Source organism: Macrobrachium rosenbergii, chromosome 36 (genome assembly GCF_040412425.1).
Source record: "Macrobrachium rosenbergii isolate ZJJX-2024 chromosome 36, ASM4041242v1, whole genome shotgun sequence".
Lineage (NCBI taxonomy): Eukaryota > Metazoa > Arthropoda > Malacostraca > Decapoda > Palaemonidae > Macrobrachium > Macrobrachium rosenbergii.
The window spans coordinates 12,099,135-12,112,917 of NC_089776.1; the positions used below are offsets into that span (position 1 = coordinate 12,099,135).

The 13,783-nt window shown below is 34.7% G+C and overlaps 1 protein-coding gene across 3 annotated transcripts in view; it reads right to left on the reverse strand.

The window, feature by feature from the left end:
• Nucleotides 1–1,445: 1,445 nt before the first annotated feature.
• LOC136856625 (thyrotropin-releasing hormone receptor-like) overlaps nt 1,446–13,783 on the reverse strand; it is a 277,063-nt gene continuing 264,725 nt past the window's right edge. For all 3 annotated transcript variants that reach the window (XM_067134570.1, XM_067134571.1, XM_067134572.1), the window contains 6 exons: nt 13,083–13,155; nt 12,308–12,487; nt 8,912–9,169; nt 7,833–8,107; nt 5,449–5,659; nt 1,446–2,590 (listed from right to left, as the gene is read on the reverse strand). In XM_067134570.1, the coding sequence (XP_066990671.1) occupies nt 2,300–2,590; nt 5,449–5,659; nt 7,833–8,107; nt 8,912–9,169; nt 12,308–12,487; nt 13,083–13,155 (1,288 nt within the window). In that variant the 3' untranslated portion in view covers nt 1,446–2,299. The remainder of the gene's footprint in view (nt 2,591–5,448; nt 5,660–7,832; nt 8,108–8,911; nt 9,170–12,307; nt 12,488–13,082; nt 13,156–13,783) is intronic.

A 13,783-nucleotide genomic window follows, 5' to 3' on the forward strand; every position in this document is an offset into this window, starting at 1 on the left:
GCCTTTTCATGGCTTCAAATTACGGTTATAGTTAAGTATAACAAGAATATATCTCCTGGTAAGGAATTCTTTAATGAAACTGTATTTACGGAACACCTACGGACGAAAAGTCGAGATTTACAGTATGTTAAAATGTCGAAAATAGAAGAAATTTTTAATCGCAGAGAAATTCAACCGGAAGAAACAATTTCAAAATTATATTCCTTCGTATCTCGTATAAAAAAATTATGTAAATGAGCACGAGGATGATAATTGATTTTTAAAGATATGTAGGATTCAATTAAAAAAATGTCATTTTACCTTGAATGATATTACTGACTCTACATCTGGTCTCCTTCGGAAATTGGGATTTTATATCACTCGAAATGCCTTTCATTTCTCTTATTCGGTAAGCCTAAGAATATCTTTTCAGTTTTTGGAAAAAAATCGATTAGAAAAATTTAGAAGAAATCTATTATGAGTTTACGATGAAAAAGAACAAAATAAGGTTGTATTGTGCGCATGGGCGAAGGCGCAGACCTACACACAGAAATGTTTTATAAATATTTACTTGCAGATATGTATATATATATATATATATATATATATATATATATATATATATATATATATATATATATATATATATATATAATATATATATAATATATATATATATAATATATAATATATATATATATATATATATATATATATATATATATATATATATATATATATATATATGCATACATATGTGTGTACAGTACACATATATGTAAATACATATAATACTTACATACACACACATATATATATATATACAGTATATGTATATATATGTGAGTGTGTATGTATGTATATATATATATATATATATATATATATATATATATATATATATATATATATATATATACATACATACGCAAGTGAACAAACTGAATTTATTAGCACAGACAATATGAAAATATTTTGCTCCACGTCGATTTCAGGGAGCTTCCAAATGCTTCCTCCTCTTGATAAAAAACTGCCTCAGTTAATTCGTTTCGTTTGTCAAGAGCTTCCTACGGATTAACGAAGAAACGAAAAGTCATTTCCTTATTTGTGAGTCACTTCGGAAATATAGTCGACGTCGTGGACACAAGAAGGTAATTAGATTCGATAACTGATAAAAAAAAAGATTACGATAAGAGTAATGAGTTTTTAAATGAACTCATCATATTACCCCAGACTGGTAGTTTCAGTTCAATAAAGGCTTATTTTCAATATATATATATATATATATATATATATATATATATATATATATATATATATATATATATATATATATATATATATATATATATATATATATATATATATGCATGTATATATACACGCACACACATATGTACATATATATGTATATATATAAATACATATAAATATATTATATATATATATATACGTATATATACTGTCTGTGGGCTTATATGCAAATTATCGCGATTTAAAATCAAATTGTCAATAGAAATATAACAATTTTCTCCAAGGTTGAATTTCAACCGAAAAAACTCTCGTTCGTTATCATAATCACTTCGGGGATGAAAGGTAACCATCGATATCATTAGGAACAGATTACAATAATAAACAGAAATATTATCCTTTCCTCCACAAAAACATCAAGTTTCTCTTTAGACTTCGTTCACTCTTGTCTATCCATTTCGGTATTTTGGTCGTCATAGACAGAGACACTCCGTTTAAATTAAGTACATCGGTTAATACGTTATCTCTACACTTAAGAGAAAGATAGATTATTATACTCGTATCACATATATATTGTTTTTCTTGTGAAATGTATTGCTATTGTCACCACACTGAAATAAATGCTACAGTTTCTATGTATCACCAGTGTTCATTGAATGTATCATGTCTTTCTGCTCTTTTTCCTTAATAGTTCACTTAATGCTTTGTCAGCACCTGTAGCATAAGTAATTATAGCGTTTATTTCTCTCTGAAAGTTATCATAACACTTTATCGTTTGTTCTAAGTAGGTTTATTTGTCACTTCAACATTTACGACTCGTAATGGCAACAAGTATTGAATTCTCATCTGCCATTGCCTTAATATACGAAGACAAATTCCACGAGGCCACTTACGTCATCAGTCATCACGCGAAGAAACACCTTACTGGATTTCTTATGACCCTATTTTCTCTCTCTCTTACACACGCACATACACACAAACACACACACGCAAATAAGATACCAACAGAACTCTCTCAACAAACAACTGTATCTCTGTAAATCTTGACGCTACATCATTTAGTCTTTGTTTACAAGGCAGTTTGCTCATCCACCGATGGCTGCTGACACGTGATGACGATGTGCTGGCCGGCCAGATGAGTCGTCGTGGAGGCGGAGGAGCCGCCCCGGCTCCCTCTGCGCCACAGGGAGGTTAGCCTCAGCGCCAGCCGCCTGAGACGGCTCGGCTGCGGAGCCGAGGACGCGAGCGAGTGCTGGCTGTTTGGAGATCCGTTCAGCAAGGACGCCGCGGCTGCCGTGGGGCTCGTCACACCTTCGTCTGCTGGAGAGTTGTTGTTTCCCTGCTGTGCTGAGGGTGGGACCTGCGGGTGTACGGAAATGCGGGTTTTGGTGAGTTTTTTTTTTTTTTTTTTTTTTTTTTATTTTCCAGTTTATTTGATTTTTTAAAATTTCTATTTTCCAGAGCTTTTGTGATGACTGAGACTTATGTGTGTAGGCGAAAGGTGATTTTTTTTATGTTTTTCAGAGCTTTTGTGATGATTTATGTGTGTAGACGAAAGGTGAGTTTTTTCTATGTTTTCCAGGGCTTTTGTGATGATTTATGTGTGTAGGCGAATGGTGAGTTTTTTGGGCGAAAAGTGAGTATTTTTTTGTATTTTTCAGAGCTTTTGTGATTATTTATGTATGTGGGCGGAAGTTGAGTTTTTTATGTTTTTCAGAGCTATTGTGATGACTTATGTGGTAGGCGAAAGGTGAGTTTTTTTTATGTTTTTTCAGAGCTTTTGAGATACCTTATGTATGTGGGCGAAAGGTGAGTTTTTTAATGCTTTTCAGAGCTTTTGTGATGACTTATGTGTGTAGGCGAAAGGTGAGTTTTTATGTTTTTCAAAGCTTTTGAGATACCTTATGTATGTGGGCGAAAGGTGAGTTTTTTAATGCTTTTCAGAGCTTTTGTGATGAGTGTGATGAATTTTTTTATGTTTTTCAGAGCTTTTGAGATAACTGAGTTTTTTAATGTATGATTTAGGCGAAAGATAAGTTTTTATTTATTGTTTTTCAGAGTTTTTGTGATAACTTATGTATGTAGGCGAAAGGTGATTTTTTTTTTATATTTTTCAGAGCTTTTGCGATTATTTAAGGTGTGTAGGCAAAGAGTTGGGTTAGTAGATTTCTTTTTCTTACATGGTAAAGATTATATTAAAGATTTTTAAATTTTACCTTGATGAGAAAATTATTATTATAAAAATATAAAAATTATTTTTTAAGATGAACAAAAATTTGAAAATTATTAATTTAAAATGTGAAAATTATTATTCAAGATGAATAATAATTTGAAAATTATTATTATAACATGAAAATTATTTTTCAAGATGAATAATAATTTGGAAATTATTATTATATGAAAAATATTCTTCAAGATGAATAATAATTTGAAAATTATTATTATAACATAAAAATTATTTTTCAAGATGAATAATAATTTGAAAATTATCATAATATGAAAATTATCATTATAAAAATACGAAAATTTTTTTCAAGATGAATGATAATTTGAAAATCATTATCCTAATATGAAAATTATTTTTCAAGATGAATAATAATTTGAAATTTATTATTATAATATGAAAATTATTTTTCAAGATGAATAATAATTTGAAAATTATTATAACATGAAAACTATTATCCAGGATGTCACTAGCACGGAAAAGGACGATGAATTTTATTAAAAAGATGTGAACTAACAATAAAACGATAAAGTTGACAGAGCAATTAAAACAACCTATAATACTTATTTGTAAGAATATTTCGGAAGCAAATGGAAATACGTAATGGAATTGAGAAATCATGCAAATAAAAAAAAGTCTTATACCATCACATTATTGGGCAAAGACAGAAATTCTGGAGTTAGGATTGATAAGTACGAAAACTGATGGTAAGGATATAGGCATTTTCTTTTAAATACACCAAGAAACCATTTCTCTTGAATTAGTCTGTCTTTTGCATTATAAAAACATGACAATGATAGAGGTCATAAAATAGAATTTTTCTAAAGACGCTTAACTTCTATACAGAAATGCTATGAAAAAATATCTGTTCTGTAATCACCAGATTAAAAACTGTATATATTGCCTTTTTGTATCATTCGAAGTCATCAAGATACAGAACGAACATGAAATTTTCAAGTCTACACTCTCTATATCATATGTATTAAATCATTTCACATTAAAGAATTCCTTGTCATCTTCACTGATATTCTGACATTTACAGACTCCTTAGTAACCATCTGACAGACTGGGCACAGGTGATATGAATTTCAATATTTTCCATATATTGACTTTTCCAGGTATTCCCAATTTACTTGCAAATACTAAGACGTCTACTGTTTTATAATTTACCTTCAAAGGAATTAAATCTATTTTTCTGAGTATATGACCTTAAATACATTATGTATCATCAAAGGCAAACTCTTTAGAGGACATCTTGCCAACATCAGTTTATAATAATATAATAATATTACCTTTATAACACCAATGACTACTTTCAGTGGTATTCCAGTGAAATCTGTTTAACTTACATATACGCTACTCTATCAACAGAATGTAGACGTCATTATTTATAATTTTCCTCATACAAAGAGAGACCAAAAATAAATGCATTACCTCTAAAACATTGAACAATAACATATCCAAATGTCATGCTGAGTCACCTACACCTCTTCGAAGTCCTGCAGTCATTCCAGTGTTGTTTCTCAGTTTTCGATTAAGTACTTACTTACCTTTTCGAAAGTAGGGACACCTGTGTCTGTTCCTTCTCGAGCAGATGTTTTTAGATAGCTTCCCGCATAATTTGCTAATTTTTTCTGTATTTTCAGCGTTGGGAGACAAATTTATGTCGATAGTCGATCTATATACAACAAATATGGCCACTAATTTCTCTGGAAAATAACTAAGAACCTATTTTTTCAAATATTTTTCTTAATGAATCTTTCCTTGACATTCAGCGTACGGTTAGGTTTTAAGTTTTAGGCAGCCTCAACCGACTGCATATCCATGCGAATGAACCCAAAAATTTAATCAAAAGAAACGTTCAGGGACAACTGGTGAGAGGGAACAACCATTTATCATTAACCACGACACGAAGGGAAGAGGCATGCACCATGCAAGCAATTCAGCCTGGGAAACAAACGAACACAGCACGAGCGAACCATGCAGACGCGAACCTTCCGTAGTAGTGGGCTGGTAACTGCTGCTGCGTCTTCGGGAGTCGCGTGAAGATGGGCAGCGTTTGTTGGCACTAGGAGGGTGGTGGGGGTGGGCTGTGAAGGGTTGTGGGAGGGGCTGGGCACGGTTAGGTAGTGCCCCGGGTGCCGGTGAGCTGGGTGCGTGCGACCGTGAGTGGGACTGCCTCGGGGGCTCCCGGATCCGCTGCTTCTGTTGTGTATAATAGAACACACCCGAATCAGCTCTCTTAGTCTTGGCGAGGGAAGGATAAAATAGAACACACCCAAATCAACTCTCGCTTTTTTGCTTAGAGGAAGACGCCCGACCCGAGGCTTCCCTTGGATAAGATGAGGTCCCCTGCGACCTCTGAAACCTGTCTGTTTGTGAAATCGTTTGGCGTCCTAAAGTCTTTGATCAAGATGGAACTGATCTTTGCTGTTAGTCCCGAAACGTTAGAGTTAAAACTGGAAGGACTACAAACAAAATACAAAGCTAATGACGCCTCGTTTGCAAATGCTTTGGTTATGCGAGAGTTGGTGTTAATTCTGCAAAGAATTTGATTACTGAACGAGATGTTTACTTAATGATTCTTATTTTCAATATCAAAGGTGTTCTTTCACCAATGAATTTTTCTTATTTTTTTTATTAAACCTTTCTAATATCTCTCGGAACTAAAAACATATAAAACAATATTCTGAAGATATTTGCTTTCACCACATTTAAAGTTATTTGTGTCAATTGACTGTGTCCTATATATCCTAATAATACTCTGCAATTTCATACTAAAATCAAAATAATTGTGTTTATACGAAACTTTAATTTGCCAAGCATGAATTCCTACAAAAGCAGTAAAACACTTTACAAAAAGACTAAGATTTCGTTCCGTATTCTTAGTAAATAAACCAGTATAATATACAGTGATGATACTATGAACATGGCAACATGAATAAAATTCTTAAGTAACTCTAATAACAACCTATATAATGAAAATGAACATCTAAAAAATTTTCTACGTGGTAACCAATGTCTATAAAATAATTTTCTGTCATTTAAAACAAGCCGCTCAGATGTGGCGAGTTCGCGCCTCCCCCAGGGCGATGAAAAATCACTGGCTCAGTATTATGATCAGTTACTGCCGCAGTGTTGGGGTCTGCGGTGGGAGGCTGAAACCAACATTCTTTGGAAGCTTGAATTTCAAGTCAATGGCCCCTTTAGTGTGCTCGTTCAGTGTGAATAGGTTTCATCTACCGAAATAATAATAATAATTGGCTATGAAAATACATCCCTGGCCTTTTGACTTGAGTGCGCGGTGAACTAACTAACGGCTTTCATAAAATGGCTAAAATCTTTTAGGTCCTAGCAAACCCACCTCTCTCTCTCTCTCTCTCTCTCTCTCTCTCTCTCTCTCTCTCTCTCTCTCTCTCTCTCTCTCTCTCTCGTCAATTAGAAGCATGCATGATTAATTTATCTAACTGATCTACGTAAGATCGCAGAAGCGTGTTCCCGCAGCTCAGAAGGAAATTGATTCACTTAAAAGTGAGAAAATAACTGAACATAAGTCCTGTCCCCTATCCAGTACTCTGGAAATGAACAGTACGAAAAGCCTGACAGGATTTACCATATATCTCGAGTAGTACTTTTATTTTTTGTCTTTTGCTTTAAAGAAAAACACTCACGACCGGTTGTTCTTTTCCTTTCTAATGCAACACGGATCTCTGCATGAATCACTGAAGCAGTACTATTTTTTTTTATAAAGCGAACGGTTATGGCCGGGAGTTCTTTGACTAAATATGAAAAGTGCTGTCTCAGTTTTTCATTTAATAAAATCTGTTCTTTGTTTCCTAAAGACTAGAGCGAAAAATAAGAGATTTTCTTTCATTTCTCTCATAATCTCTTTAAAACACTAGATTAAAATATGTCTTTTTTTTGTAGCTATTACTCTTGACGTATTATCGTCCTGACCATCGTCATCAGTAGCAGTTATTATTATTATTATTATTATTATTATTATTATTATTTGATCTACCTTTAGGCCCTTACCACTACGATCATGAGTAGGACCTTATGCCAGAGCAAAAACAATTCAAAAGTAGTTTCTCTAAAAGAAGGATATGGAGATAATCAACAACCATTACCATCAGCGAAATCAATATCGTCATGTACCGGTAATCTCGGTAATATTCCAATTAAAAAAAAAAAAACATTACGAGAAACTCAGGTGAAAGCAAATCTTCAAGGCACTGTTTACATCTCTGTGCGATCCCACGTAACCAAAGCATTTCGGGACAGTCCCTTATGTCCATTAGTGTCTATGATGGTCCCCTGATTAGGCCTACGGATTCAACGCCACGCCCTTCAACCAAACCAGCAAGCCAACCGTTACCTGTGCGATGACCTCCGCGACATCCTCATGGAAGACATCCTGGAGAAGCGGGGGCTCCCGTCCTCCACGTTGCTGTAGGCCGTGGCCATCCAGGAGTGCAGAGGAGAAGGGTGGCGGTACCACCTGGAGCAGAAGGTGCACAGGAAGGTCCTGCGGTACTTGTCGCTCATGGCGCAGTAGAGCACGAAGTTGCAGGCGGCGTTGATGGCCGACAGCAGGTTGAAGATGTTGCCGAGTCCCAGCTCGATGTTGCTGGCGATGCTGTTTGGCTCGGACTGTTCCAGAGAGGGAGGTGAAGAGAAATGAGTCTAATGAGGCGTTGGGTTTGGAATGTTCCAGGGAGGGAGGCAAGAGAAATGAATCTTGGGTTAGACTGTTCTAGGGGATGGAAGGAGTCTTTGTCTTGGACTATTCCAGAGATGGGGGCAAGAGAAATGAGTCGTTGGGTTCGGAACTGTTCTAGGGAGAAAGACAAGAGAAATGAGTCTTTGGGTTAAACTATTTCAGGGTAAGGAAGCAAGAGAAATGAGTCTTTGGGTTAGACTGTTCCAGGAAAAGGAAGCACGAGAAATGAGTCTTCGTCTTGGACTGTTCCAAAGAAGGGGGCTGGGGGGGGGCAAGAGAAATGAGTCTACTGAGTCGTTGGGTTCGGACTGTTCCGGAATAGGAGACAAGAGAAATGAGTCTTTGGGTTAGACTTTTCCAGGGGAAGGAAGCAAGAGAAAGGAGTCTTTGTCTTGGACTGTTCCAGAGAGGGAGACAAGAGATATGAGTCTATGAGTCGTTAGGTTTGGAATGATCCATGGAGGGAGACAAGAGAAATGAATCTTTGGCTCGAACTGTTCCAGGGAAAGGAAGCAAGAGAAATGAGTCTTTAGGATGAACTTTTCCAGGTGAATGAAAGATGATAAACGAGTCTTTGGGTCAGACTGTTCCAGGGGGGAAAGGAAGTAAGAAAAATGAGCTATTCAGTCTGTATTTCTGCTCTTGATGTATTACTAGTTTCCTATGTAGACCAAGGTTATGACATATACACACACTCTTTACTGAATAGCTCAAAAACCCCCGAATTCCCTCACCTCATAGAACGACTGATACAGCAACATGGCAGCCACGGGCAGCTGGCAGAAGAGCGCCAACAGAACAACGGCGATGAGCATGACAGTGATCTTGTTCTCCTGGGACTGGCTGTGGTTATCTCTCTCCACCCTCTGGTTAGTCATCTTCCTGCGCTGCGCCCGGCTCTGCTTCACGACGTGGATGAGGAAGGAGTTGAACACGGCCAGGAGAACCAGGGGAAGCAGGATGAAGATGACTGCTGTGAACCAGTAGAATACCTGGGGAGGGAAACGGCAAGGTTGTGACGTCACTTGACTATTTATGTTTGTTTGAAATGGCTTGACATCGTTCAGTCTCACTTTTACCAGAATAATCATCAGAATCACTTTTGCTTTCTCTCTCTCTCTCTCTCTCTCTCTCTCTCTCTCTCTCTCTCTCTCTCTCTCAGATGTGCATTCTTAAATGCATACTTCTGTATAACTCAACATGATGGCCAGCTAATATGAAGTAGTCTATCTCTCTATCTATCTATCTTTTTCTCTCATTCTTGTTACTGTTTTATGATTTAAATAGTACCAAAAGGAAAGTATAAATTACTCAAGTATAAATTAGTCTATCTATCTATCTATCTATCTATCTATCTATCTATCTATTTCTATCTTTTTGTCTCATTCTTTTACTCGTTTCATTATTCAAACAGTAAAAAGAGCGGAAAATATAATTTTATTTAAAGTTAAACAAGCGTCATTACTTTGATTGCAAGACTTGAACTCAGCTCTCTCTGTTGAACTCCCTCAATCTATCAACTTTCTATCAATGAATTACCCTGGCAAGAAGGAATGTTAAAATAAAGAGCTTCCAAAAAGATAACATAGTTACTTTTATATCATTCAAAATAACGATTCTCTCTCTCTCTCTCTCTCTCTCTCTCTCTCTCTCTCTCTCTCATACTGGATAAGAAACAACAACAAAAAAAAAAAATGTATAATAAATTGTTTCGAGATCTGCAACCCACTAAGATACATTAAATATTCTCGGATCGAACAGCTTGTGTAAATAGACCACAAAGCAGTTTCTTCTATCTCATTAAAAATAAGGAGACATCGAGAATGTCTTTCTCAATATTTCTTTTGAAGATCTCTGCCTCCCTCGGAGGCAAATGGATGATTTCTAATATAAAACAAGAAGTGTGTCTTTTTCAATCTTCCAGCGATATTGCCACTTCCTGAAAAAGCGAATTACTGGAGATAGCCACGAGTCAAATAGCGCCAGTATTATCTTCCTGAGATATATATATATATATATATATATATATATATATATATATATATATATATATATATATATATATATATATATTATATATATTTTTTTTTTTTCAGGATTAAAATGATTTAAAGAGAGAAAATGCTTCCCTGAGCATCATTTCAAAATATACACTGCAACAGAATCGCGTCAAAGTTTACCCTAATTGGTTAGGCAATTAGCATACCACAAACTGTTCAGTTCGCTCCTCCTGAGAGCAGGGCAATTTTCCCAGTGCTCAACTATTTATATCCTGAGAAGAGTGATTCTTATTCATTTTGTAACCAAGAGAAATCTTTCTGTGACGACGGAAAAACTATAATAGTTCAGTCATACAATAAACGTTTGATGTTGGTCATATTTAAGAACAAATATTAAAACTTGGTAAAAATGATGTCAGCCCTCAAAACGCATCAGACCGTTTTGTAGAACAAATATTAAAACTTATTAAAATGTCGTCTGCTCTCAAAAGGCATCAGACCGTTATCAAAGAGGAAATATTAAAACTTAGTAAAAATGACGTCAGCCCCCACACAAGGCATTAGATCGTTATCAAAGAACAAATATTAAAACCGAGTAAAAATGACGTCAGCCCACAAAAGGCATCAGACCGTTATCAAAGAACAAATATCAAAACTGAGTAAAAATGACGTCAGCCCCAAAAAAGGCGTCAGACCGTTCTAAATGACATAGATCGTGTTCTGTCGTACCTGTTAAGTGGAGCTGATTAGAAGGGAATGCCCTTTGACAGATTCCTTTTAAGGGTAGGACAGCAAAGAGATGTGGGCGGGTGGGGGGTGAGGGGGGGGAAGGAAAGGGTTAGGTGTGATTTTAGGATGTGTGTCAGACATGTAAATGCATCAGAGAAGAGGTGTCGGGGCGGGGGGTCTTACATGAATTTTTTCGTTTTAGTTTTTTGAACCTGAATGTCTTAATATATTTTGAATTTTATATCTTACTTGTATTTTTTTGAATTTTTAATATCTCAACATATTTTGAATTTTTTTGTCATTATCAAAAATTTTTGTAAAGGAATTTACTGATAATTTAAAAAATGATTACTCAAAGATGTGGATATAAAATAAAATAAAAATGTTAGCAAAAATAATAAAGTAGAATGAATAAAACAGTTAAGCAACAAAACTCATTATCTATATTTGCAATGATGTAATTCGTAAAGCGGTGAGTCAACAAATGATAATATAAAGGGAGGCACTTAACAGTTTTAACCAAAACCCCCCCACTAGTCTCCCTCCCACAGCCCAGCTCTTCTCCCCCTCCCCCCCACACTCACAAAATAAATTTGTCCAGAAATACTCGAAAAACTAAACAGAATGACGGGTTTAATAGCCAGAGATAATATTTAATTATACTTATTATTAATGGATATAATGCATGATTGCCTACGGTACGCTGAAAAGCAGTTTTATATATGAATATATATTTCACTTTTATTCCGCAGGTTTTTTTTTGTTATTTCTGTTTTGAATTTATGTGTTTTGAATGTTGCAAAATCTGTTTATTTATTCGACAGTGTATGTTTTTTTTTGTGATAATTATTGAGAGTGGCAGTGCGATAAAACGGGTATTTTCGTATCAGTTGATAAATGCTACGATTAATGACAGTACCTTTCATTTGCTTTTGATACAGGCGCTATTGTTTGACACAAAAGCACACAAACTTATACACACACATATATATATATATATGTGTATATATATATATATATATATATATATATATATATATATATATATATATATATATATATATATATATATATATATATATGGGAGAGAGATCTCATACTACTTTTCGTATTGCTGCTAATGTGATGGAAAATTTCTAATAAAAAAAATTTTGCAAGGAAGCTAAATATATAATTTGTTTTTTCCATTAGTTCTATAAAGTTCTAAAAATTTTCTCTTCAGTATAAAATATACATTTCAGTGGACCTTTTTCCTTTACAAGTCCCTAAAATATTAAGACAATATTGATGGTTCCTAGAATATCAAGATTAATAATATTCATGTATATTAACTGACTGGCCCCTGGCTGTCATTCCTACTTACAACTACAGATCACTGTACAAAAGCAAACAGCTTTTTACCTTCTTGTAAGTAGTGTGTGACCCCAGGACCGAGTAACCCAGGCTGAGGGTTTTTCTCTGGGTTGAAGGGTCAATGACCTCCCTAACAACCCATTCGTGGGGCGTGGATGCTGTCAGAGTGAAACACAGTACAAACACGGCCACGATTACTCTCTTGGCCCGGCTCTCCGTGCAGAACACCTGTTGATGGAGAGAGAGAGAGAGAGAGAGAGAGAGAGAGAGAGAGAGAGAGAGAGAGAGAGAGAGAGAGAGAGAGAGTGTTTTATTAGTTTTCTGAGTCAAGGCTGCAATTCGGTTTCATAAGGGTAAGAATCATTTGAGTTATATATATATATATATATATATATATTATATATATATATATATATATATATATATATATATATATATATATATATATATATATATATATATATATATATATATATATATATATATATATATATATATATATATATATATATATATATATATATACCTACACACACACACATATATATATATATATAAATTTATATATATACGTATATCTATATATTGCAATTATGTCTATATATTGCAATTATGTCATTACAACATAACAAAAAACAAAGCTATAACAGAAAAGGCAGCTTTACTGAATCATTCAACTCACACGGAACAAACTGGAAAACATTTTAAATAAAAATCAATATATGCCTTTCCTTTCCCATCTAAAAGCTTAAATATATTCCCAAAAAGCTGACTAAAGGTACACATGGATTGGCCTTTACGAAAAGAACAATATTTCCCTTACTTTTCCTTTTATAGGGTGACAAACTGCAATATATCTCTCGATGGTGAAAGTAACGGTGAGCCAAATTGATGTACTACCTGAAAAGGAAGAAGAAATTTGTGTCATTTCAGGAAATGTTGACAAGCCAGCCATTCATAAAATTTACTCGATTCATTGAAACTCTCGCTGTTAGTTAATTCCCCTTTCGGAGTAAGAATGGTTTTGTGTGTAAAACAGACTCATTTGAGCGTAAAACACCACATAAGATAACCACTATACATTTGAGACGATGTGCTGAACATTTCTCGACAATTAGCCTAAAGGTAACAAAGGACTGAAACGGGATGTGCCTCTCATAAACAATAATTCTTTCCCACAGTAAACGCTTCTGTTACAACCCCCGTAACGAGAATCTGATGACGTCATTAACCAACATTTATGAATGGAGGAGGAAGGAGACCTTCCACTTACGGTGCTTACGTAATGATATAGTTGCCAGGTATCACCATAGCGCAAATAATAGATGTAAGATTTCGGCAGATATACCACTTTAGTGGTGCATGATCTTACACCGCGTTAGCTCTTAAATATATAGAATTACAGGAGGAATGTTTTTAATAAACATGATTTTCATCAGTAATGTTTTGTAAATAATGTCCTAATTATTGAATGTAAAGATAAAATGGAGAATACATTCGTGAGTCATAACTGAGTGTTAAGAG